Source organism: Centropristis striata, chromosome 9, assembly GCF_030273125.1.
Source record: "Centropristis striata isolate RG_2023a ecotype Rhode Island chromosome 9, C.striata_1.0, whole genome shotgun sequence".
NCBI lineage: Eukaryota > Metazoa > Chordata > Actinopteri > Perciformes > Serranidae > Centropristis > Centropristis striata.
Genome location: NC_081525.1, coordinates 33144214 through 33170222, shown reverse-complemented (window position 1 = coordinate 33170222; position 26009 = coordinate 33144214). Strand labels below are relative to the sequence as shown.

Below are 26009 nucleotides of genomic sequence, written 5' to 3'. Positions count from 1 at the left end.
AGGATGGAAGGAAAGAGGGAGGTATAGAAAGGGGGGGGGGGGGTTCTCAGCAGTTGCCATGCCATGCCTGTTGTATACATAATGTTCATAATGTTGAACACGCTGATAAATCACACCTTCATTACACAAAATACAGATGATGAGAGCAATGCTGTATATTGTATGTACTATTTCCATTATGTGTCACAATACAAAGCTCACTGTGCCGGTTTTGACATTTAAACGACGTTGCTCCAATTAATTAGGGAAAGACGAGGCTTCACCTTTGAACAAACAGCAATCACTCACTGAAATCACACAAGCACCTGATTTTCCTCAACATGTCACTTTGCTAGTTTGAATTGTAAATGCGAGTCTCCACATTCTCCTCCTCCTCCTCCTCCTCCTCCTCCTCATCTAAGCTTACACGAGTGATTAGACTGCAGAGGTAAATGCATAAGTGGCCTTGTTCTCTCGCCCACGCATACACCTGCATCGCTACCTCTCACTCTTCCTATGTACCTCTAATGTTCAATACATATCAGTTGTGCTATATACATCTGAATTCAACAGTTGCCGCACCTTTAGTACAAGCAAGTTTGCCTTTGCATGATAAACCCTCAGGCATATAGAAAAATTGACTTAAAAAAGTCAAGTATACAGTAAACTCAGTTCATAAAACAGCCTTTTATAAATATTTGCAGTAAATGCCTATTGCATTTAAGTGCAAACCCTCTCCTATCTATCAGCCTACATCCCTGCCCTTTATCAGAAGCGCCTGGCGTCAGCAGGACATGCACACCTCCATACCAAACAACTGTTTAGCATTTAGGTTTATAACTACAATCCCACAGGATAAAGCAGACCCCTAATTAGTCTATCACTCAATCTCCTTGTCAATGCCTCCATGTTTAAATGAAGTGCCCTACTAACTAAAGCCTGTATCTGCTGGAACGGCCACTTTGCCGCATCCTTCTCATCTGCATAGAAACTGGCTGACCAATCTAAATTGACAGCGCACAGCTTTCCCCACAATAGCGTGCTCTAAAAAAGGAGCACAGTGAAAACTGGGCAGGAGGTTAATTAACCCAACTAGCACACAAAGACAAGAATATCACTTCAAACCACAGTCAATTCGAACGGGCAGCTGTAATATCGCATATGCCACAGAAAGTGTCATATTTTACTGCATGTAACAAAATGGCCTGTGTTGCTGGAATAATGAGTTTGTGTGTAATATAATAGACAGACAGCTGAATTACAATACAGGTGTCATGTTAGCTGTGGTGGCCACTGCAACACATAATGCAGAATAAATATAATATTGAAAATGATTGAATGTTTATCAGAATTTCTTGAGGTACTTGTATTGTTCCCTTCACTGAAACAAGCAGTTTCCGTTGCACCACAGCAGCATGTCAGGGCTTTGCATTTTTCAGAATTACATTAAAATTGATTTATTTTTTAAGTCTGTTTTATATCAGTGGCCCAAATCACTAAAGTCATCTGACTTTGTTTGTTACTGATAACTTGATGTTTGTCCTTGCGTCTTGACTTATTTCAAGAGCCATACAAGCCTTGAATAAGATGTCCATCATCTGGAGGTGTGAGCTCTCTCCCTGATCTCTTCCTATCCCGCCCACTCAGGAGGTAACGGTGTCTACAGAGGTCAGACAAAGACTGAAGGCAGCCGCAGTAGCACAAATACACACAAACCTATCCTTCCCGCAAACCCTATGTATAATTCAGATATGAGGAAGAATACACACTGTATGGATAGGGGACCGGTCCTGTTGTTCTACATAATTCAACAACAGCTTCACGTGACAACAATTTGTTTTTAAAGGCTGGGTTTTTGGATGGTTAAAAAGGAAACAAAACCTCTGCTCCATTTGAATCATTAAGCAATTGTCAATTGCAGTTGTGTTCATAGCAGATTTGTTGTGAGAAATAACAAATGATAAATATAGAATGATAAAGTCAATCAATATTTCATGCTTTTAGTGCTTTTTTATCAGTTATTCCAGCATTAAAGCGATACAATGTGTTCTTATGTATCAAAAAAGATTGTGCACAATTCCAGTAAAAATAAATAAATAAATAAATAAAAAGCATTTGCATTGAATTGCCCCTACTGACAGTTACTGGTGTAAATATATCACTAAGAAACATTAAATTAAAACTTAAATGTCAATTCAAGATGATTTTATCGAATATAACTGAATACCAACACTAAGCGTGAATGGCAGAGAAAATCTATCATCATCCATCTCAGGTCAGTGAGTGCCGAGCTGAAGACTGGAGGTGTAAAATGGCTGGTATGGTCCTGCATCTGTCCCTGGTCTCACTGTGCGGCACTCACAAAGAGCCCACATAGGCTATGTATGTATGTTAATAATCTATTTAAATGACATTTGAGCTGTCCTATTTTCAGTGTTTTAGCTGACACCTCATTATTGTTTCCCACTTTAATTACTATAACTGAAGATGTTTTTATGACATGATGATGACAGCATATCATTTATGTCCTGCTGGACCAATCCACGTGTTTGCTGAAAACATTCAGGGCATGTTTCCAAAATAAAACCAGTGCAGTGAGCTTCTGTTGAGTCTGGGATGTAGGCTGCTGAGGTTGAAGAGAACAGGGTCTTTGTCTATAATTCATAGAGCTAAATGGAACGGAGCAGCATGTCCTGTCACTGCATGTCTGCACTAAAGCTCTTAATGTAGAGCCAGCAAGAAGTGAATATGAAATACTCCTCAAGTACTGTACACCAGCCAACAAAGACCATGTGTGCACACAAAGGTCTCCATAAATCCACAGACATCACAAACCAGACAGATTATTCTGTTAGATGAAGTCTTGCAGGTTGATTCATAGACACAACCATTCCAGTTTAATTGTGCAAAATATTACAACTACATTGTGCTACACTTAAAATACTATGAAACTCTTGTGAAAAAACAGCAATAATTACAGAAGAATAATTGCAATTTTACAACAATGCATAATCAATTCCTAAGAGATTGCCCTTGTGCTCAGTTAGATTGATGCAAATAAAAAAATCAATGGAAAATGAAGAGTGCATTAATTGGATGAGATTATCAGATTATCAAGGTAATTCATAATAACCATAATTTCTCTTTTTTATATATATATATATATATACCACCTCAGTTTGATGATGAACAAACTAAAGACATAAATCAAGAAATAACACAAAAGAAATGTAATTACAATTAATACCACCCTTTTTCGTTTTTTGCAGAGAAGTGAAAAATAAACCAACAAAAAGGCTAGAGGAATTGATTTTTTTTTTTTTTAGAATATTCTGAAATATTTATATTATGTATAATTAAAATAAATAACATAATGATTTTGATGGTTACTCCAGTTAAAAAGGGCATTCAATTAATGAGTAAATTGTTTGTTCTCTTTATTTCTAGGTGTTAAAACTCGGCAAACAGTAATAATAAACAATGAATGCTCCCAATGGCTCTTAACACCCGCAGTCAATTTCCCCTCCATAAACAATAGGACAACCCTTATCTTCCCCGTCCTTTATTGCTCTCTGGAGCAGGCTAAACTGAATATGAAAACAAATTATTTAAAAGCTTTTACATTTTGTCACAGTTAATGTTGACCATTATATTCTACTTTCCTCTAAACAAGGGTGTATTTGTAGGAGTTTCGACTATATCCATATTAACAATGAGTTTATTTGTAATACAAGAAAAAAATCTCTTTACCTCATATTGAAGATACTGCTTCCTCCACTCAGGAGTGATGTGGGACGAAAGATGCTCCGCGAATTTCATTTTGCCGGAACAACTGTCCCCTCAAACCTCCTTAAAATCCAAGAGCGGCTGTCCCCTTCCCCGTCGACGCGACTTTTGTTATTTCAGTCAACTTGCTGGCTCAACATGCGGTGCGTCAGCCCCGGCGCACTCCGCTCCTCTTCACTCCACTTCTGCCTTGTCCCGGTCAGTGCACTCCGAGCAGATCCTGTCCCACATACTATAACACTGGAGGCAGCGGTCTCTCTTTAACAGGTGGTCAGTTTAACTGAGCCGGTAAGAGTGGCTCAGTGACTTTGCTCCGTCCCTCACTGGGCAGGTCTGGGGACACTGCGGTCCGCCATCGTATTGAGCCACAGCGACGTGGTTGCGTCAGCAGAGCGCGCAGTGGCACCGGGCGTTGTTGGGACCTCCAGTGAAAACTAGTTGGCAGTGCGGTCAGGGAAGCCCTCACCCTCTACACAGATAGACTCACTCAGACCTCAAACTCCCGTCTGACAAACATGTTGTTGCTACTGGTGTGTGTCTGAAATGACAGAGAGGGGTAAAGTTAAACTTCATAATAAAAATGCATTATCTGATACCTTTAAGCTTAAATAACCTGTTTTGTATCCAGTCAGCTTAAAGATTCAAAGATCATATAATCATTGCAAACATATTTGTTTTAAATAAAGATTGACTGTCCTCATCTCCGTCTTGCTAGTCTTTCTGTTTGTCATTCCTATATTCGAGTTATGAATATGCAGTGTTGTTTTTCCCCCCTTTTTTCTTATGTCTACATTTTATCTGGAGATGGGACATTGCATATAGACAACTTGGATGCTCAGTTTGATAGACCATCAAAATCATTCGTGTTCTGGAAAAGCAGAGTTTTTAAAGAACAGGATAACAAGCCACCATTACTCATAGAAGAGGTCATTATGTTGGTCATACTCCAAAGTTTCCTACGTGTATGGTAAATACAATTAAAAGTAATGAGAGTGAAACTACAAACATCAGGTTTAGATATGTTACTCTGTGTGTTTGCGTAAGACAAAAATAAGGCTGAGTTTTGAGCTGATCTAATGAGCGTTTGGGACAGCATTTCTGTGGCTGTTGCAGGAGAAAATGTATCATTATGCCAATGGCAGCATCTGCTGGACAAGATGCAACACTGCATTATGCCACCAATGCCTCCCACGTTGCTTCATTTACAGCTGTCAAAAAAACTCAATGTTGTCTTCTATTGTAGATAGGCAATCGACTTGAATATTACAACTGGAATTGGACGAATACGACTCAAATTTTTACATTAGTGTCAATAAACCACAGGTTGACTGTAAAACTGCGGCGATAATCTAACTTTTAAAGCCCAAAAATGTACTTTATCGGTGTTACAGGGATGTAGTGAGGACGTCACTAAGCAACCATGTAACACGCTAGCGTAAATAAGCTAAGAACCAACTAAACACCGTTCACTTTACATTGCAAAGCATGTTGACAGTTGTATGTGATAAAATGCAAATATTTTATATTTGAATACATTTTAATATCTTGTTTTTCAACCAGTCCAAAGAATTAACTTTCTGCAAGCTTCTTCAGGTATTAGCTATTGACGCTAATGTTAGATTTAATTTAGCTAACGTTAGCTAGATTAAATGACAACCGTTATTTTAAATTAAAGTAAATCTGGCGTTAGTTGTTTTCACAAAACAAACAAGAAATGCCCGTTTCTCATGTAAAATGTGTTATCTGTTTCAAAGACATAGTCTTACCAAAATAAACAGACCTTTCCGTTTTTTTATGTTTGTTTCGTTGTTTTTAGCGTGTTTTTTTCTCACCAAACAAGCACCGTGAAGAACCGAGAGGGATGTCCTGGGAACCTTTCTTACTAGCAGCAGGTTCCGCCGGGGCTTTTAGTTGACTGTACCAGAGACGGACCAATGCTAGAAACAAATCCGACTGTCACGGATTCTTAACGATAACGGATTAAAAAGGAGATCGGCGCAGAAATACTTAACAGATCGGTTTAAGGCAGCTACTCTACGTTCACCTTTAACGTTTTTCATACGGATCAGCGGCGCACGTCGTCTCCGACGGTACGCTACTGTTATAGACTATAATAACAATGGCTTCTGGGTCGCCTTCGTCCTCTCCGGACACTGCGACGGGCTCAGGTACAGACCCAGCCCGGCCCGACACGGGGGAGCCTCTCGGTGGAGCAGGCTCAGACTCGGACTCGGACCTGGGTTTGGGCAAATTTGACTGCAGCGCCATGGAAATGGGAGACCGGCTTGAGGGAGAAGAGCTGGAGCGGGAGTTTGAGTCCGCAGCCGAACGCGTACGAGATCTGGTCCAGACGGCCAGCAGGGACCAGCTGCTTTACCTGTATGCACGTTATAAACAGGTGAGTGTCATGTGAAATGGCACAGTGGACGTGTAGGCCAAATTTAACCCCTCAAATACTGGCACCATGTGGCTTTATTTAAGAACTACACACATAAGTCAACATGCTCGTATCATCACTGATTTTGGACAGATGGGGTAGGCCCAGATAATTCTGTGTTGTCATTTAATACTGCATCAGATGAATAATTCAGACTTGTTTTGTTTTCAGGCCAAAGTGGGAAAGTGCAATACACAGAAGCCTGGCTTCTTTGACTTTGAAGGACAGAGAAAATGGTATGTAGCCTGAAATTGGAAGCCAGTTTTCAATTAAAAAAAAACGTGTGTACATATGTTTTAAATGTTGCAGACATGCATGAATGTATTTGTCATCTGGGGTTGAAGTTTTAATGGCACTGGATGTGTACCTGCTTGCCTAAAATTTGAGGATATACTGTTTTAACTAAACCAATTCTAAAACCATTTACCTCAAACCCTCCCAAAAAATCAGAAACAAAATCAGTTTATATTAATATACATTTTAAAACAAATCGGTATATTAAAGCCTCTTTTTTTCTTCCACTCAAGCTAGATAGATAGATAGATACTTTATTCATCCCGACAGAAATTCAGGTATCCAGTAACTTATACAGAACATACTGTCCAGCAAACAGTACAGCAAAGCACAAAAATATTCAAAAGTCAAAGATTGAAAATAAAATACAGTAAAAGTAAAAATGCAGAAAAGTTTTTTAAAAAGTTTCCAGTGACAGAACAATAAACAATCTGAATTGGTGATTAAAGATTAACATCAATGCTTACATTACTACATAAAATATGAGATGGTGAAAAATAATTATCTATAATAAAAATAATGTATAATAATAAGTACTGTTTCAAACAATCTAACACATGGCGCAGCGATAAAATGCACACCCCTTGTTAACATCTGTAGGTTTATGGTTGTGGTTACATTTATTGTCTCATTGCAGGCAAGCCTGGAAGCAGCTTGGAGACATGGAGGGGGATCAGGCAATGCAGGAGTACATTTCCTGTGTCAATGTGTTAGACCCTGAAGGCTGCACAAAGGTAATAAGATCCATTTCTGACAAGTCACTGCTGATTCCCAACACCACTCTTTATTATAAACCACCACATATTGTTTACTATTACACAACTTTGTATCATTCTAAACCTAATTTAGTGGATAATGTAGGATAGGACCAAGGAAGTTGAATAAAACCCCCTTAAGTGAATGATGTTGTAATAAAGACAGATGTTTGCATCGTTCAATACCCTTACAGGTCAATGTTGACAGTTTGTCACTTGTTATGATACTGAACTGAAGGTCAAATTCATCAAATCAGGGAAAAGCCCAGACTATTATCAGTAAATAGACACTGCCAACCAGATAACAACATTCTGCTAAATGGCAAATCCACCCACCTTCATCTTTATTAAAACCAGCCTTTCAAAGTGTTAATAAACAACAGTAGTCGGTTCAGCTCCGCTCTACAGTATGCTGAAAAGGATGACAAATATAGAAACATCCAATGTCATTGCTGCCCTTTTTAAGATGCAGTGCAGTTTTGTGCCAGCAGAGGTCAGTGTGACAGTGTCATTTTGTCCCAGGCATTTCAGTGGCTCTTTATCCTGTGCATGTTACATGAAAAATACATGAGAATGTTATGTCGTGTTCCTCAATAGCTGACATTTTGGGATATGAATAATGCAGGAAACTGTCATAGTTCTGGCTGTTTAGAGGTGCCTGTGTGTATGGCGACATGAGAAAGACATCTCTACTCGTTCCTGTGTCATATCATTCAACTGTGTCAGGAGAGTTGTGTTGCTGTGGACCGGCTGTCCTTTGAGGCATGCATTCAGTTACAACAACAACTTTGTACTGAGTGCTTAATTGGGAGGGGTATTATTATTGGAACACTAAGATTAAACTTGTCATGACTTCCACATCAAAATGTGTGCTAACTGAGTAAATATTAAACAAGACAGATGGATGTTATTCTGCTTGAAATAACCACATGGTAAAGCCTATTTTTGTATACTCCATGTACTTCATGTGAGCAAAATAGTTTCTGTGATTTACTCCGACTTTGCTTCTACCTGCAAAGATCATAGTGTCAAAAAAGTTCCCTTAAAGTAAAGAGATATTTTTATGTTTGGAGTATTGACATTTTTAAAATAGATGAGAGACCTTTATTCACTGGTCCCTGATGTTAGGGCAACCAGTTTCCATAGCTTGTAATTCAATATGAGTAATCTGCCATGTCCGTCATCTGATTTAAAGGTCACGACTCGATTCAATTTTCAGCTTACACTTCTTCTTTTTTCCTCAGACCTTTGTCATTGTTAGACTATCAAGTCTTTATTTGCAAATATCAACAGATCATTGGATTCATGTCCTGAAAACTGTAAAGTATTGATAAGTGCACCAAACTTTTTTTGAGTTTTGTTTCTCGCTACATGCACTTTTACAATTCAAACATAGTTTTTTTTATATGTAAACATACATAGTGAGTCTGGTATGAAATATTCAAATAAAAATGTAATTGGACAGTTTAAAAAAAAAATTAAAAATATGTGTGAATTATAAACAAGTGATTTGTAAATTAATTATTGTTGAATTTAAAAAATATACAGCATTTTAAGTGCATCTTGTTTGTTTTTGTGGACAAAAAGGTACATTTCATTATCCACATGGTGCCCACGAACATCTGTTAATAGTCTTTGCAGAGTCAATGCAGATGTTTTTTATTTCACAAACTGAAATGAAAAGCTTGTTTCAATCAATTTTTGATTTAGAATTAAAAACCCTGGCAGCACCAGCACATTCCCTCTACAGGTGTAGCATATTCTACAAAGAGGGAGTGGATTCACAGTCACATTGCTCTACAAGCACAGCGCCAGAGCCTTTAGAGGCGTGTCACATGTCCTGTGTGACCTACTGTGCTGTTCTTTACATGCTCTACTCGTCCTCTGATGTCCCTCGTCTCTTCATTACTGCACTCTCTCCTCTTTGTTCTCCACCTCTCCTCTACCTGTGTTTCCTCTATTAGTCTTTCCCCCTCCCTCTTGTCTGCTTTAACCCCTTCACTCTTTTATTACCCCCCACCTCCCTTTCTTTTCCCCTCCTTCCTTATTTAAGTCTCTTTAATAGTGTCACTGTCAACCACATGTCCAGTCCTGACACTTTCTTTTCTCTTCGGCCTTGCTGCGGGGCAATACGCGCTGACTCTGCCCCACAGCTACACAATGCTAGGAGAGAGCCCGGCAGACAGGCCAGCAAACGCATAAATGCCCCTCTGAAAAGAAGCTGATTGTATTAGTGTTAACAAAGCACCATAGCATGGCAGTTGCTTTTCTTTTGGAAGCACAGTCAAATAGTGTAAGTAGAAGTGCATAGACAGAGAAGCAGGGGAGGGAATAATAGCAAGAATTTGACCTCTGTTCCTGCCTCAATTGTTGAGCAGACACTGGCTTTATATTACATTACACTGCAGAGGAGCAGGGCCAGTGCATCAGCGAATATTCTGAGTTTCTCAAGTGAATTAGGTTGTCCCCAAAAGTGCACGCACAGTTGTTTTGCTCCGCTTGTCATGTTCTCCCCACTCTCGCTATTTTCTGAAATCAGATTTGTGTGGGTTCTTTTGTGAGTCGACGCTGGTCAGCGAAGAATAGGCGGGGTAATAAAGTCTTGGCTGAACTGAATGTAAAACACAGAAGATTAACAAGAGTCACAAATTAAGGCGCTATATATTTTATATTGGTCTTGTGCATATTGGTAGACATTTATTACCAATGAGGTCATGTCTGAAGCCCAAGAGGCCTGTTTTAAAGTTACACATTTTTTCATTTGAACTTCATCTGTGTCGCTTTGCAAAGGCTGGAGGTGAAAAGCTATAGGTGCAGTGAATACATGACCCAAACCTTTTGTATTGCTTTGAGTACACAGAACAATAAGGCCAGTGCCTCTGTCCATATAGGACGACAACACAGGCTTCGGACCTGAGCAAAACTAGACTAGGTTGGTAGCTATCAACAAGAAGTGTGTTTGTAAACACTGACCAATATTTGTATAAAAATGTCATACTTTTAATTTGAATTTTGTATAATGTGGGTAATGTTCATTAATTAATGTGAGAATCCTGTTTTTTGACAGGAAAGAAGAGGAGCAGAAAGAAGAACAGGCTTCGGAGGAGCAGCAGTCAGCTCTCTATACCAAGAAGAGATGATCAGGTATTTATATCAAAAGAAACACACACAGAACCAAACATTAGAAACTGCCTATTACATTGATTATGCAAGGAAAGCATCTTGTAGGATTTCACAGACAGACTTTGTGCATGGTTGACTTCATACTGTCTGCACGGCGATACGGTTGGCAGGTGTAGAAAGAAAAAATGCTCCTACATAAAACTGCTCACAAAAGGTCTGTGGTTTATCTTGAGTATCCAGGTCATCATTTTCTCAAGTTTTACAAATGTGTTTTCGGCTCTTTGAGCACCACAAGCCGACTGCCATATAATTCCATTATATTCAATGGAAGACAGGCTATGCCCGATCTCTCCAACACTCTGCAACTCAGACCGGTTTAAAATAGTTCTGATTGATTAAAGCACTACAGGTAAGAGTTCCTTTAACTATGTGTTCTTCAGTTGTGACCAGAGCCTCTAAATGCAACTTCCCAGTACTTGATAGTGCTGGAACAGACTCAGCTTTTTCCTCCAGTTGTGAATCACTACTTACTTAATGCTTAGGTCAACTCGATCCGACTCTGGCTTTGTTAACCAACGGTCTTGATGCTGTATTTGATTCTATTCAACAGACCGTAACTGCAGTCAGGGCCCGGAGACGTCATACACTTCTGATTTATGTTAATGAAATATATTCTCCATTTACTTCTGCCTGGCAGACTTACTCAAGCTTAAAAACCTCATCTTCATTTCAATGAAAAAAGAGCTCTTTTGGAGATGAAAATGAGATGTGTGAATCCTGCAGGTTTTCCTCCTAAATGGCTGTATCTGATTAGTATGCACGGTCTTGGGAAGAGGCGGCCAGAATCTCCCCTTTTTAATTACGTTACGATTCGGAGGGGGGTACTTTGTGGGAGAGGGGGTGGAGGTGATGAAGACGTGCCGGGTAGAGCAGAGTGAGGCAGGTACAGCAGGTTTCCCAGAACGACGCTCCCCTTGGTGACTTCCAGTAGCAACGATACCCCCGAGGGGGAAAGCAGCATGGAGGAAGTCATTAACATAGCACGTACACACACCTATGCACACGTGTGCACACACAAACATACACTCTTGCTGCTATATGTCGACGCGATTGCATCCGAATCCATGCATAACCTGCCGGAACTGTCACACTCACTGCTCTGCTGCATTTCAATTTCCTCTCTCACTCACTCACACACACACACACACAGACACACTCCATATTAAACAGCTAAGCACCTGTTAACCAGATAGACAGTTAATTGCATTGCTCATTTTGATCTCGATGTGTGTGTGTGTGTGTGTGTTTGATATGTATCGACAAAAGCAGGATTGATTAGCAATATCCCTGGGCTACTGAGCTGATCAGTGTGTGATTGAAGAGGCTTTGAATGCTACATTTGTAATTCCCTCACCCACCTTGAAAAAGCACTCTGATAAACACTGGAGGCTTTGTTGTCCGGACACTTTGCTGGAAGCTGCTGCTGAGTTATTTGACTTCTCATTGTTCCGCGTACTTCTGTGGAGCTCAGCCATGTAAAGAGCGTCGACCGGGGTCCTATAGGGGGTGTGATGACAGCTTGTGTGGGCCCGTGTATGTGTGTGTGATGGATGGTGTGGCCGCGCTGTTGATCAGTGAAGCTCAGGCCAGGTAGATGAGTGTTCTCCACCACTGTGGCCAGTTTAGCCTGATGGATGAAGGACATATCTGCCAGTACACCAGACTGGACACACACATGTGAGCACACACATATACACAAAACCCTTGGTACCCCAGCTGTTGTGATGACAGAGTAGCCTGTGACCTTCCCAGCATGCATTGCGGCGCTGTTGATGTCACGTCGTTTATAGGAGCCACATTAATCATTTGTTTGTTTATAGCCCGTGTGTGTGTTACACTCACTGTGCTACGGACTAAATACAGGTGTGTGTGTGTGTTCACATGTGAGCTTCCATCAGCAATTGTGCATATTATATAACCTTACACTGCATTAGATGTGTGTTAGTGCTTTATATGTGTGAGGATGTGTCATGCACCCGTCAGGCCGGCCCTGTCCGACCATCGACGAAAGACTGATGAGCTGGCCTATTGATTAGTTGCCGGGGAGACGGATGGCGGCCACACATCAGGGACACTTGGGGTCACCATGGCCATCAGACAAGGAAGTGGGTGTGGCCCAGCGTGGAGACTCATGAATAAACATAGCGCTGGTAATCAGGAGTATGTAAATGAATGTGCTCATACATAACCCAGCAGCGATAAAAGTGTAATGAGTTATTCATAATTCATCACAGGCTGATGAGGAGATGGCGGGAAGAGGGGAGGGGAGGAACGAGAGAGCCGGGAGAGATAAAGCGTGTAGATGAAAAGCAGAAGAAAGGGAAGTACAGAGGTTCATTAAAAGAACAAACAGAAGACAAAACTTTGTATGTGTATCTTCACAGTAAACATTAAATGTGTTGATTGTGAGTCAGGGTGGTTTACGTCCCTTGGGCGTAGTTTTGAGTTGCAGTTGTGTGTGGGGTGAGTGGGCGGATGTTGGAGGGCAGTGGGTCACAGCGGGACAGACGAACCATGCCCTGATTCTCTGATACAGTTGTTTTTGTTTTTTTATATCAAAGAAACACATAAACACTGCCTAGCAAGCATTCTAAATGGCTTGTTAGTAATGTCTGTAAGCAGATATCTGCATATGAATGAAGATAACCAGATTTTATGTACAGCCCATTCAAAGAAGTCAGGAAAAAGACTTTTGGAAACCCTCAGAAACCCATTTTTGATTGGTTTTGTGTTTGAAAGCATCCGTAGTCTGTCAATAAATGGTAAATGGACCTGCACTTACAGTAAATAGCGCTTTTCTAGTCGCTTTGCGACCACTTAATGCGCTTTACACTACAGACTGCGCTCATTCACCCATTCACGCACACATTCATACTGGTGGCAGAGGCTATCCTAAACGATGCCACCTGCCACCATTGGGAATTCATTCACACACAGATGAACGCAGCATCGGGAGCAAATTTGGGGTTCAGTATCTTACTCAAGGATACTTTGACATGTAGGCCGCCATGGTCAGGGATCGAACCACCAACCATCCAATCAGTGTGCGACCACTCTACCAAATGACGCACAGCCGCCCCAATAGTTGTATGTGGTGATCTAAACAAAACCTTTAATCATTAAATAAATGCTGACATAATGTTGTGCTGTAGAAATGAGTCCTAAAACTCAGGTATGAATTAGAATTTCGGATTCCCTTGTCTCAAAGTCAATGGGTTTCTTGTTAGCTGAGTGAAATAAGGTCTGTGATTAACACAGGCTTTAGAGATTTTTGGCTTTTTCTCTGCAACATAACATATTTCAGTAAATAACCCAGTTGGGAAGTTCTACCTGTTTTTAAAAACAGAGGTTGCTGTCAGGTGGCTAAATGAGGTGTGGTGACATTATCATTTTCAGCCTATTTTGTTCTGACCTTGTAGTCATGTGACGTTCATTTGTTACTTCTGCCGATTGCGTAGTCATATTTTAAAATAATCTTGCTGATGAAAACCTGTAAGTATAATAAACTTTGGTTGCAGAGCTTATTTTCCACAGTCATACCAAATCTCATGGCAACATTCCCTTTCGCTCTCTGTCAAGAGAACCAGGACGATGCTAACTTCCAGGTTGGCCTACAAATCTATATCATCCATGCAGAACTCCATCACCCCTCTACTCTTTTCCCCTAAAATTTTAGGTTGTTTTTCATAAACTGAGTGGAGGTGGTGCTTATTGGCGGCAAAACATTGTGAATATTTTGAAGTAAGCTTGTTTGAGACGACTTTTGTGTTTGAATTTTCCTCACAAGATCTCTGTATCCTTAAACGGAAAAGGATTTGTAGTTTAAGGTAACTGAACCCCTGCCTGCCCCAGTGTTAAGGCCACATACTCAACACAAAGCTAAAAACATCCTCATTGATGGTGCGACTGGAGCCAGGTGTTCTCGTGGGATTTGTAAGGCCCGATGCAGCAGAGCAAGCCAACATCAGAGACAGGAACTGGGGGATTTGGCCTTGGGGATGACTGACTCGCTGCGTGGGAGTGGTAAAGCGGCTGGTATGCGGGTTTTCTGTCAGACAATAGAGCACTAAATTCAATTAATCTGAATGGCCGGCATTGGATAAAAGGGGAGGGGAAGGCGTAAAGCTCTAAATGAGATTTCGCCCCTTCTCTCCCCTTCACCCAGCAGCCCACCACCACTTCACCCTGTCTCCCCCCCAGCACTCACTCCTGTCCCCAATGCCAGGAGGTGATTAGAGACAGAGATATAATCAGAGGTGGGATAGGATGTGTGTGTGTCGTGTGCCAGTGCTCCCGAGGGAACTGGCACGTGTGGCTGCAGCTTGTGTGTGTGAGGCAGAGAGAGTAGTTATGTGTTTGCGTCTGTGTGTTTGATGACTAAATGATCTAGTAGCATGGTGTTTGCTCTGCTGGGCGTGCGCACACTTCACACATAAAGCACTTGAACTGACACGCAAGGCAGTTAAAGGGTCACTTCACCCAAATTACAGAAGAAAAAAAAAGACACATTTTCCCAGTGTCCCTGTTCCTCTGGATCTGCACATACTGTCACCATTTGTCTTTGGGAATAAGGTTACATCCACATTAAATTTTTTCATTTTTGCTGTGTTTATACCTCAGGCGAATTTACACTTCTCAGCTGTTTTCAAAAACACTGCTGGACCTGATTTAACTTCAGGACTGCATTTTAGTGCAGACGAGTGGAATCTAAGACTTTTGAGAAAAAGGTGATGATAGCTGCCTAATGAGGTATTACTAGTCATGAGTCAAAACATTCAAGTAGCCTGACATAACTTCTGTCATTTCATTCTTCTTGTATGGATACTTCTTTCCCATTCACCGCCATTGTGTGTGCACCATGATGTAGAGGCTCTTGAAATATCCAACATAGGTCTCAGAATGTGAGCAAGTAATACAAAGAAAGCCAATCAAAGTCGTCTGATTCTTGAAAGGTATACTATGTTTAGATTAAAAAAGAAAATCCCACTCAATGATCATTTATGACCCAGTAGAAGTGTGTGGAGGTGTCTGTGTCTGCAGAGAACCTGCCCTCTACCTGTGTTTTCTCTTTTCTTCTCTTCACTCCTCCTCACTCTTCAGGCACAAAGCTACACAACTAGTGTTGCAAATATAGCGAGGTAGATGTAGGAAAAGGTTGTCCCAAATTGAGAGTGAATCTGCTTCACATTGGTTGAGGCGAGGAGGAGGAGGGGACAAGTTTAAATATCTTAAAGTAACAATTCCTGCATAGTATGCCTTAACCCACAAAAGATAGTTCAAGGCATTAAGTTGACTGAGTCTTCTCTGTTTCTGTGTCTCTCTCAGGGAAGAGGATAAGAACATCTTTGACTACTGCAGAGAAAATAACATCGACCACATCAGCAAGGCCATCATCTCCCAGAAAGTTGATGTCAACACGAAAGACGAAGAGGTAAATACAGAGCACAGTGCCTGGAAATATGTCAAAGAAACTGTGCTGATGGCATGTAAGGGTTGCTATTAATTGTCCTACTAGGGGAAGAGGAAGTAGGGAATGTATGTATCCAGAGGATCCATGTTTAGACCCTACATGTGCTTGCTGAAGTGCACTTTAACAAGTCACTGAGTCTGTACCAGCTGCAGGTTGTTGTCCTGTGCTCTGACCCCTGGTGCAGGAGGTCAGGTGAAAATGATCAGTGGAGTATGATGGAAAATACAGGTCACTGGGGGATGGTCCATGCAGCTCTTTTTGCAATCGTTACATAATAGTTTCAATGATCAGAAACCACAAACACATGGGAACCTCTCCTCTGGCGGAGGTGAGTAAATTGTGTGAACAGCTATTACCATCGCGAGGTGTTTTTTTCTGGATTGACCCTGAAATCCATTCATCTGTCCCTGATTCATTATCGGCCGGGCCAAATGGCTCGCTCCCTTTCATCACAGCCATTTTTCTGATAAGCAGGCAGTCGGCTGGTGAGTTCACAGTCAGAGGCCAGATGGTCGAGGGACCTCGGCAGGGAAAAAGCTTTGTCTGGCCACTGCCATTGTTGTCGTTTGCACCGCTGCAGCGCAGTGTGCTCAGCAGCAGAGGGCAGTGGTGAAGTTTCACATCAGCGAGAGAGGCTCCTCAGTGCTCACTCTGTGGGTGTGTGGCCAAATATCCACATGTGTTATGTTGTTCTAGTAGCTGCCAACAAAGCCAAATATCAGCTTAGACTGCAAGTGTGTGGAGGATTGTCAGAACATATTCCTACATGTTTAACATACTGCTCATCAATGCTCTTGGTTGCTGCTTTGCCTCAAACGCTTATTTTTTCAGATAATTAAAAATTTAAAAAGTCATCTAATATCACAACTATATTCAAGTAAGGGTAAAAAAAATGACCAATCGATCAGGAAAAACAAAATATTTTAATTTCTATTACTATTCTCTTGATATCTCTCCTATTAATTATATCATTGTCCAACACACTTTGATCTTTTCTTTACTTATTGACAGAAACAAATTAAAACTCATCAAAACCATCTTAGTTTGTCTTTCCAGTGTTCCAGCAATTACTGGCAGGATCATATGGTCAATATAAGCCATTCATTCACAGATGTAAAAATATGCTCTCCACACTGTGTCTCTCTGCAGCTGCTGGCCTCTTGTGCCACTGGGTTAGCTTGCTGAATGAGAGTCCATAGCTGAGTGGTCTCGCATATGCAGACCTTCAGAATTTGTTTAAGCACTGAACAGCGCTGCAAAAATGACAACAATCGCCCCCAGAAACCAACCGAAGATGTACTCCAATAGCCCAAACAGAGTGTGCAGGTTTTGTTTATTTGTGTGTCTGGTTGTGTCTCTATTTTTACCTTTTCTAGTAACTGCTAGTCCTTCCACACAGCCGTGCTTCTGTTCACCTCTTCACATGAGGAAAATGGAGGCTTTTACTTATCTGCCCACTTGAGCAGAGAGTGCTAAACATTTATTACCTGTGCTTTACCTTCCCGGACTATTACAGCCCTAATCAGAACAGACCCTTCTTAATGCCCAAACTGGCCGGCCCAAACTGAATGTCTCTGTTAATGGTGTGTTCCTAGCTTTGAATGCTGCACTTATTCTATTTGACACATTCAATGTTTTATTAATCACTGCAACTCCCCCAAAAGCCCACTTAATTTGTGTGTGTGTGCAGTATCCCGCTGGAAGCAGTAAACTCTGCTCTTTAGTGAAAATGTGGCCAGCAGTCAGCAGCACAAACACCTGGAAGAGAGCAGGGAAGAGAGAGCGAGGGAGGGAAGGAAAGAGAGAGAGAAACTTATTGGTATTCTGGCCCGGCTCATAAGTATCCATTTTAACATGCAGCCATGGTGATCAATATGATTTAAGCAACAGAATTGAACTTGGAGAGTTTGCTTTACCTAATTGGCCTCACTGAAAAATGAGGTTGCATGGTTTTATTAGAACAAGGATCTTGGACCTATGGAGGGTGTGTGTGTAGGTGTGTGTGTATCTATGTGAGATAGAGTAGGGGGCTGCTGATCAGGGGGCTGCTCCTGTTTTTTCCACAGTGTCCCATCAATCAAGCTTTACAGACTGTGTACTATGATTTGTCTGTGAGCCCTCCTAGGTTGCCCTCACCTTATTGCTATTCTTTGGTCTCACACTCACACACACACACACACACACACACACACACACACACGTTGTCACTCTGTCCACAGATCGTTATGGCACAGAGGCCCAAAGGCTCTGAGTTCCGAATGATCGTGCATAATTTATTTTGTCTGAAAGCGAAGAAACAGATTGAAGTGGAAGTTAACTTTGAACACCATGAGGTAGATGAAGAGCAGGAGGATGTCCTGTGGGTTTCTGCTGTAATTCATAACTGTCTGACAAACTCTGAATGCCACAACCCACAGTCGGGTTTGAAAAGCAATTTTTCTTTTTAAAAAATCATCAAAATTACATCATTTATCTGCCGAAGCTTCAGGTAAATACATTTGAGGAAATATGGCAGAAATGGAAAGTGTATATTTCCCCAAAATGCCCTTCTTTTGTTTAAATCTTTTTCCACATGTTTACAAGTTTCATAGTTTATATGTATGGGTATGATTGTATGTCTGTAAGTCTATTATTGTTATTAAACAATAAAAAAAAATCTTTAAAACCAAAATGCTCCATGTCCTAATTTTTGTTCAAATTGTACTGTAAAAAGCTGAATAAAAATGGAGAATGAAAAAGAAAATCAGGATTTGAAAAAAGAAATAATAATAAAAATCAGAGCTCCAATTTTAATTGTAGTCTACAATCAGTGAAGCCAAAAATAAATTAAACAGAAATAATTGTCGGATCTTCAAATTTCAGAAGGTCCTTCACGCGCAGCGAATACAAAAAAAATTGTTTAATTTAATTTATCATATTTAATCAAAATCACTTTCTACTATTACTAACTCTATTCTACATTTCGCTTTGAAAACCAATCAGTAATATTGTGATACTGACTTGTGTTTGTGTGTGCAGGGCCGGGCTCTCCTGCACTGGGCCTGTGACAGGGGACACAAGGAGCTGGTGTCTGTATTACTGCAACACAAAGCCGACATCAACAGTCAGGTGAGCAGCAGTTTTCTCTTTTACTGTCTTTTTGTTTTTGATTCTGATTATTAATCAGTGGAATAATTAGTCTGTAAAATGCCAAATGAGCCCCTCTTGTTTAAATGTTATGACAACTTCTTATACAGTATTCATGTGGTATGTCTCATTTCAAGTTATTTGCACTAGAGAACAAAAGTCCTGCCTCCAACTTCAGCCTGTTTTACCTTCTACTTCCTGCTTTTTTTCTCCCTAACCTAACAACATTTGTTTGATCAGCATTCAACAGCTACAGCTCCTGTGAGCTTTGATCTGTGTTATATGGACTGAAGACACCAGTATTGTGTTTCAGTTTTTCAAAAAAGATCGATGAAAGAAACCCTTTCTGGGAAAATACATGAAGTGGAACGGGACTTCAGATCTTTATTGCGTTATTAGATTCCACATCCATAATTGTATAAACTACTGAACCAGAGAGAAGAGCTGCACTGATTAGTCAACATCATTGATCATTGTTAAATAAATACTTCATGCAAAGATGGCAATAGATGGCTGTTTTACATCATATTTAACTGAATATCTTTGGGTTTTGAGCTAACAAAACAAGACATTTAAAGACTTTGAGAAACTGGGATGGACATTGTCCACTACTTCCTAGCATTTAATAGACTAAACAATTAACTGGTAATAGAGAAAATAAATTCAGAGTATAATTGTTAGTTGCATACTTACTTAAGCTGGAGTATTTTTAGATGGTGGAGGAACATAAAAATTCATGTAGTGCAAAGTTTTTTTTGATGACACTTATTCACTCAATACAAATGCTTTGCTCTGCTGGAGACTTTAATGTCTTCGTTTGATCCCTTGAAGTGAACAAAGATGTGTTGCAACATTTTCCTAAATCAGGATACAAGTCTAGTGGCTGTGTTTTGTTCTGAAAGTAGGAAAGTCATATTCCTTGTACCACTGCTCTGCACACCAGTACATGCAAACCCCAAGCAAAAAGTGACATGTCCATTGCCCCTCTCTTTTCTCTCTCCATCCTTTCCAGAAGGTCACCTTTAATTCACTTTGTGCCACAGACAAATCCCCCAGGGCTTTAGCAGACAGAGTTAGCTGGTAGCTAGCCTAGTGTTTGGACTCCCCGAGGTTTAGCGGCATCCAGGAGGCTTTAGCTTTGGCGGTAAGCTGGCTCAGCTGCACATCGGAGAAATTACTCCTCTTCCCTGCCCGGCGGCACGACACAGTGCAGTTCACCGGGCTGCACACTGAGGCTTTAACTGTAAGGCCGAATCAATTGGAAGTAATCAGGCAAATTGTTTTACGTTGCACAACCCACATAATCAGGACATTTCACAAATGACTTTCTCTTTTGTGGTCATGCATGGCCCCTTTTGTTTTTGAATGCCGGCAGGGAGGGGGTGGATTTGTGGCGAATGGTTCATAAAAGACTTAACAGTGGGATAACTATGAAAACACTTCACTAATGATTTAGAGTCATATCAAGATAATGACAGCAGAGGAGGATTGATGTATAGATTGAGGCTTTTGTCCTTTTCTAAAGTGTAGCATATTTACAGCCATGTGTCTATCGATAAAATATAAATTGATAACCCAATGTGCCAAGATTTTTCAAGCACAAAACGTAAATCTTTGGCCAGGTAGTGATAATGGATGGCTGAGTAGACTTTTAATTTATGCCCCTGACAGTTTGGCTGATATGACGGGTTTTCATATCAAAACACACAGAGGGAAATAATCTAGTGTTCCTTTTAGCCTGAATCATTCATGAAAGTTATCCCCTTATCCCCTTTACACAGATCATCATTCACACACACATTCATACACTGGTGGCCAAGGCTAACCTACAAGCACCTGCTCATCAGTAACCATACAGACACACACACACACACATACACAAACAAACACACACACACAAACACACACGCACGATGACGCAGCAGAGTGTTCAAAACAGTCAGGAACCTGAGTTTTTTGCTCACTTTTACCTACGCTTACCACATTATTTGAAACTTTTGCCATGTTTAATTTGAACATCAGACACTGTAACATTATATACAAATATATATGCCAAAAATAAGGACATAACAGGTCCCGTTTATTATCCTGTTCAGCTCTAAAAATGTGCCTTTTTGAGCAAATATGTGTACGCAAAAACCTTTCAACATTGTTTCAGAAGGGGGCATTTTGTAGCCAATGAGAGCAAAGACATCCTGAGTTTGTGCATTCGGGTCATCAGACCTTTTCACCTGCTCCCTCTCAGGTGTTGGAGGGAGCCGTCCATGGAGAAGCCTGAGTATTAAAGACACTGGACCTCTGCAGCAGAGTTACTGGGAGCAGATTTATGAGGTGGCAAAGAGGTGGCTGAGAGAAAAATATAGTCAGCTAAATCATACCACTCTGTCGCAATGCCAAATTATCTCACTATGTAAAGCTTAGAGAACGATATGCTTCTCATTAGAAGCTGCTCGAACATCCTTTTGTTTTGTTTTTTTGTACTTGGGGTCAAGAAAAGAAACTGGCAGAGAAGAAGGAAAGGGAAGTTTGTTATATTAGAGAAAGATAAAAACTTGATGGAGCAGCTTTATATGTCTGTCCTTTCTGCTCCAAAGGCAGACCCCCGTCACATGAAACAAAGAGTGTGGGCGTTTTCTGTGAGGAATAGAGGAATGTTTGGGTTGTTTGCAGGCTATTACAGCGACCAGTAATCTCTCATGACCTCTACCAACTGCCGAGCAACCAGTAAATAAAGATCAAACATGATTTATGCTTAATTTGTTGATTAAAAAGGGGAGGGGGACTTTCAGAGTTAAAACAAAAAGTATTATTATTTGCTTGGCAGAGGAGGAAAATCGTTTGAAATTAATCAACTGATTGTTTTAGTGAATTGTTCCCAAACCCTGGTAACCTGCATTAAAGGCTCGTTTGATAGTTAATCCTGGATCAAGGCTGGGAGGGACTACAATAGGTAGATCTGTGTGTGTGTGTGTGTGCGTGTGTGTGTGTGTGTGTGTTTGAATACACAGATCACAGCTCTGCCACCTGCCAATAGATCGGTTCCCGTCCTCAGCGTATCACCGCTCCCTCAGCTACTACACCCAGAGAAAGTGGGGCACAAACTGTGGGAAAGATGACAGTAAAACCTCACTTAGTGTAATAATGGAAATTAAGGCTTAAACACTGGACTTATATCCTGTGTGCTAGAATGTATTTAAGAGCATTAATGAGGCCTCAGATTAAGTTGAGGACATTCCATCATATCACAACGGCCATGAAAACAGATCCCACTGATTTGTCTCTAATTAGGGTTTAGTTTTGTCCAACTGGAAGAAGTATAATTGTTTTAAAGACATTACAAATAAGGTAAGGTATCAGATGTCAATATTTAATGACCAAACGGCAACATACAGGGCTGGCAACACTGGCCACGTTTCCATTAAAGTTGAAGCAAATTTTTAAGCAAGAATGAAATTAAGTGTTTAGTTTTGTTTAGTACAGAAATGCTGATGTAATGTGGTCATAGTGATGTGTTTGTATGTGGCTCAACCAATCGTAACGAAGGACCGAAACTATCTCTCTATCTCTTGTTTTTTATATTAATTAAATGCTTATTGCTGGTTGAGCCGGGCTAGCTGTTTCCCCTCGTTTCAAGTCTTTGTGCTAAGCTAAGCTAACTGTCTGCTGGCTATTTACCATTCAGACGTGATATTAGCATTGATCTTCTCATTTCATTCTCTACTAGAAGACAAATACGCATATTTCCCAAAGCTTTTCCTTTGAAAGAAGTTGGCTCATTTGAAATATTGCACTCTCAGATATTTAGTGATTGAGGATGATCCTTTCTGTGGTCTCTACCTGTGTTTTGTGTGTGTTAGTGCTCATTCTCTGTCCAGATGGTGTAATCCCACACCCACAGGTGGAAATCCCACCTGAAACCCTCCTCTAACTGTCCCAACAAGCTTCAGGGTTGCCTTGGAAGAATGTATTTATAGAAAGGACATGCTCATTCATGGGAAGTGGAGTCAGAAAGGCAGGGCTTTGGTCCGGAGGTGCTGCAGACCTACAAGGAAGGTCAGGAATAGTAGAGTAGATTTAAGGTAAGTGAGAGAGGCGGGATTAGGCTGACAAAAAGGAAAGCTCAGGTGAGATGCAGGTTAACACAACACCAACACAATGCCAGGAAGGAAACATTGTTCAGGTTTAAAGGAGGTGATTGGAGGAAAAGGCAGTGCAGGTTTTAAGCACATGGTCTCACATCTTTTTACTCGCCTCATTTCTGCTTTTTTTTCCGTCTGTCTCCATCTTTCCCCTCTCCTCATCACTCTCCCCTCCCCCTCCAAAGCTCCCGTCCCCTTCACTCCATCCCTCCCACGCCTCCGCCTCTACTTTGTATTAAAACAACATGATCCATGAGGCGGGGAGGGCGACTCGCAGCACCGCTAATTCTAATTAATCCAGCGTGGTAGCATGGCCACGGCAGGCCCCAAGCGCTCCCAGTCTATCAGATAGAAATTCATAACTTAATTGAGGTCAGAGCCTCGAGCCGGCAGAACAAAAGTCTCCAGCCAGGACCAGCTAGATCAATAGTAATAAATATCTGACTGGGCGGCCTGCAATTGGTGGCTAGAGAGCACACAACAAGACTTGTACACGTAGAACCTGCAGTGTGTGTATGTATATATATATATATATATATATATATATATATATATATATATGTGTGTGTGTGCGTCAGTTTGCGACTGGCAGACGGGAATATCCTATTAAATGTACAAGATTTCTTATGTGTACAACTTTATTATTTCAGTTAATACATTAGTAAAAAAGTTTTTTTTGCTGGTATCAACAGTTTGTGTGTAAAAAAATAAAGTGCGGGAGCTCTGTACATACACATGTGGCTGATTTGTAATGGCATAGTCTCTCTTAAGGTATGGATCCAGTGATTAGATATTGATCTGAGCGGACTCGGGCTGTTGATTTATTTATATAATGGAGTCAAACTGTGAGTTCTCTGGAAACTCTGGAATTCTTAATAATATAAAGGGATGTTTCAGTCACATTAGCTGCTGTCTAGGCTGACATCTGATATTAGGTCATTGCAGATGTCAGTACTGCTGTAAATGTTGGCTGATAAGTCACAAGAAACTGCAGTACAGAGTGCCAAAGATGCAATATATTGCTCCACTGTTGCTCATAAAGTTGGAATAATTTTGTTTTCAGACACAATTCTCTGTTTATTCATATTTAAATGCATCAGTGAAGAGATTCATTGATAAAGTTTTGAGAAGATTTACACTTTATCTGTCAAGAATAAATCTCATTGTCACAGTCATTTCATGGAAAGAGGTAAAAATATTTTATTACAACTTTGAGTGAGCATGTATATACATTTTAGCAACAGTTAGTTATTTTGGTGATAATACACGTAAGTGGGGCATAGGGCTGTCAAGAAAAATTGTTATCAAATTTTTATCCATCCATTGATCCGTCCATCCGTCCGTCCATCCTTCCATCTATCCATCCATTCAGCCGGGTCATGGTGGTAGCAGACTAAGCAAGGCATTCAAGACGTACCTCTCCCCAGAAACATTTTCCAGCTCTTCCTGGGGACCCCGAGGCATTCTGAGGCCAGATTAGATATAAAATCTCTCCAGCATGTTCAGGGAGTCATCTGGATCTAATGTCCGATATTGTTATCTTTTAGCCGTTAAAACATCAGGTATAATTTGTTTGATTTATCCAACCAACACTCTAAAATGTTACAATTAACTATTTAATTCCCAAGTTAAAGACTGAATATTGAAAATGTGATTAAACAGTTGCTAGTTCTAACAATTATTTTTTTTTAAGATTATTTTTTGGGCATTTTACTGCTTTATTAGATAGTGACAGATAGAAAGGGGAAGACAGAGGGGAAGACATGCAGCAAAGGGACCTCAGGCCGGATTCGAACCCGGGTCCGCTGCAGCAAGGACACGGCCTAAATGATACGCGCTCTACCAATGTGAGCCACCGGGACACCCCGCTAGATCTTACATTTAAGCATGAACCAGGGAATATTCTGCATTTCTGCTTCAAACCTCGAACAATGAATCTAATATCAAGATGTTTGCATATCTCTTTTCCGTCCAGACTAATGGATATATCTTCATAAATCACTGACAGTTTGGTAAAATGTTACTGCTGTCTAAGAAAACTGTATCTTGCTTATTAGTTTTATACACATCGCACATAAAGTTGAAGTCATTTTTGTTTTCAGACACAATCCTCTGTTAATTGTGGTTTCACTTTCATTGTGATATGTTCGGAAGAGATTGATTAATAAAGTTTTAAGAAGATACACACTTTATCTGTCAAGAATAAATCACATTGTCACAATCATTTCATGGAAAGAGGTAAAAAATATTTTTTTCCAACTTTATGGGCCACCGTGTAATCTGGTAGTGCTCTTACATAGTGCAGATGAACTGCATGTTAAATAAACTGAAAAAATATTAACAATCACACTGTCTATAAATATTGACTTCTGCAATTACGATATTGGCACAAAGCTGCTCTTTGTTAAAGAAAAAGTGTTTCGGACGTTTCCTAAATAAGGTATTCTTGGTTTGTGCCAAATCCTCGGCTCACAAATCAAGAAGCATGTCAGAGAAAATATTCCATTTTAATCAAACTGAAGAAATTGTAAGCATTAGCATCTGTTCTTGCTCATTTTTCATGAAGAAGCATAGTAAACCTTTATCGGTATTTATGACGTTTCATGTTGAAGTCGCAGCATTCAGCAAAAATTAAATACCGCAGCTCTACTGTGAGCTTTTCAGAGCTTTTTGAATCCAAGCTCAGCCTGCTGTTGTAGCAAACAAAGAACACTGAACCATCTCATCTGTGTCCTCTACTGTGGTGTCAACTACTTGTGTGATCAAAACACACACACACACACACACACACACACAGAGCATGGTGGTTGATTGAAATTCTATGGTGGAGGCATTATTAC

General features: G+C 40.5%; 2 protein-coding genes across 2 annotated transcripts in view; one reads left to right on the top strand and one right to left on the bottom strand.

The window, feature by feature from the left end:
* The window catches only part of xpr1a (xenotropic and polytropic retrovirus receptor 1a), a 71010-nt gene extending 65328 nt beyond the window's left edge, over positions 1 to 5682 (bottom strand). Inside the window, exons 1-2 of the mRNA XM_059340784.1 lie at positions 5598 to 5682; positions 3730 to 4303 (exon numbers count right to left, since the gene is read on the bottom strand). Coding sequence (XP_059196767.1) covers positions 3730 to 3798 — 69 coding nt within the window. The 5' untranslated portion in view covers positions 3799 to 4303; positions 5598 to 5682. The remainder of the gene's footprint in view (positions 1 to 3729; positions 4304 to 5597) is intronic.
* Positions 5683 to 5742: 60 nt separating this feature from the next.
* The window catches only part of acbd6 (acyl-CoA binding domain containing 6), a 34034-nt gene continuing 13767 nt past the window's right edge, over positions 5743 to 26009 (top strand). Inside the window, exons 1-6 of the mRNA XM_059340785.1 lie at positions 5743 to 6163; positions 6374 to 6438; positions 7134 to 7230; positions 10319 to 10395; positions 15760 to 15865; positions 18923 to 19012. Of these exons, the coding sequence (XP_059196768.1) occupies positions 5885 to 6163; positions 6374 to 6438; positions 7134 to 7230; positions 10319 to 10395; positions 15760 to 15865; positions 18923 to 19012 (714 nt within the window). The 5' untranslated portion in view covers positions 5743 to 5884. The remainder of the gene's footprint in view (positions 6164 to 6373; positions 6439 to 7133; positions 7231 to 10318; positions 10396 to 15759; positions 15866 to 18922; positions 19013 to 26009) is intronic.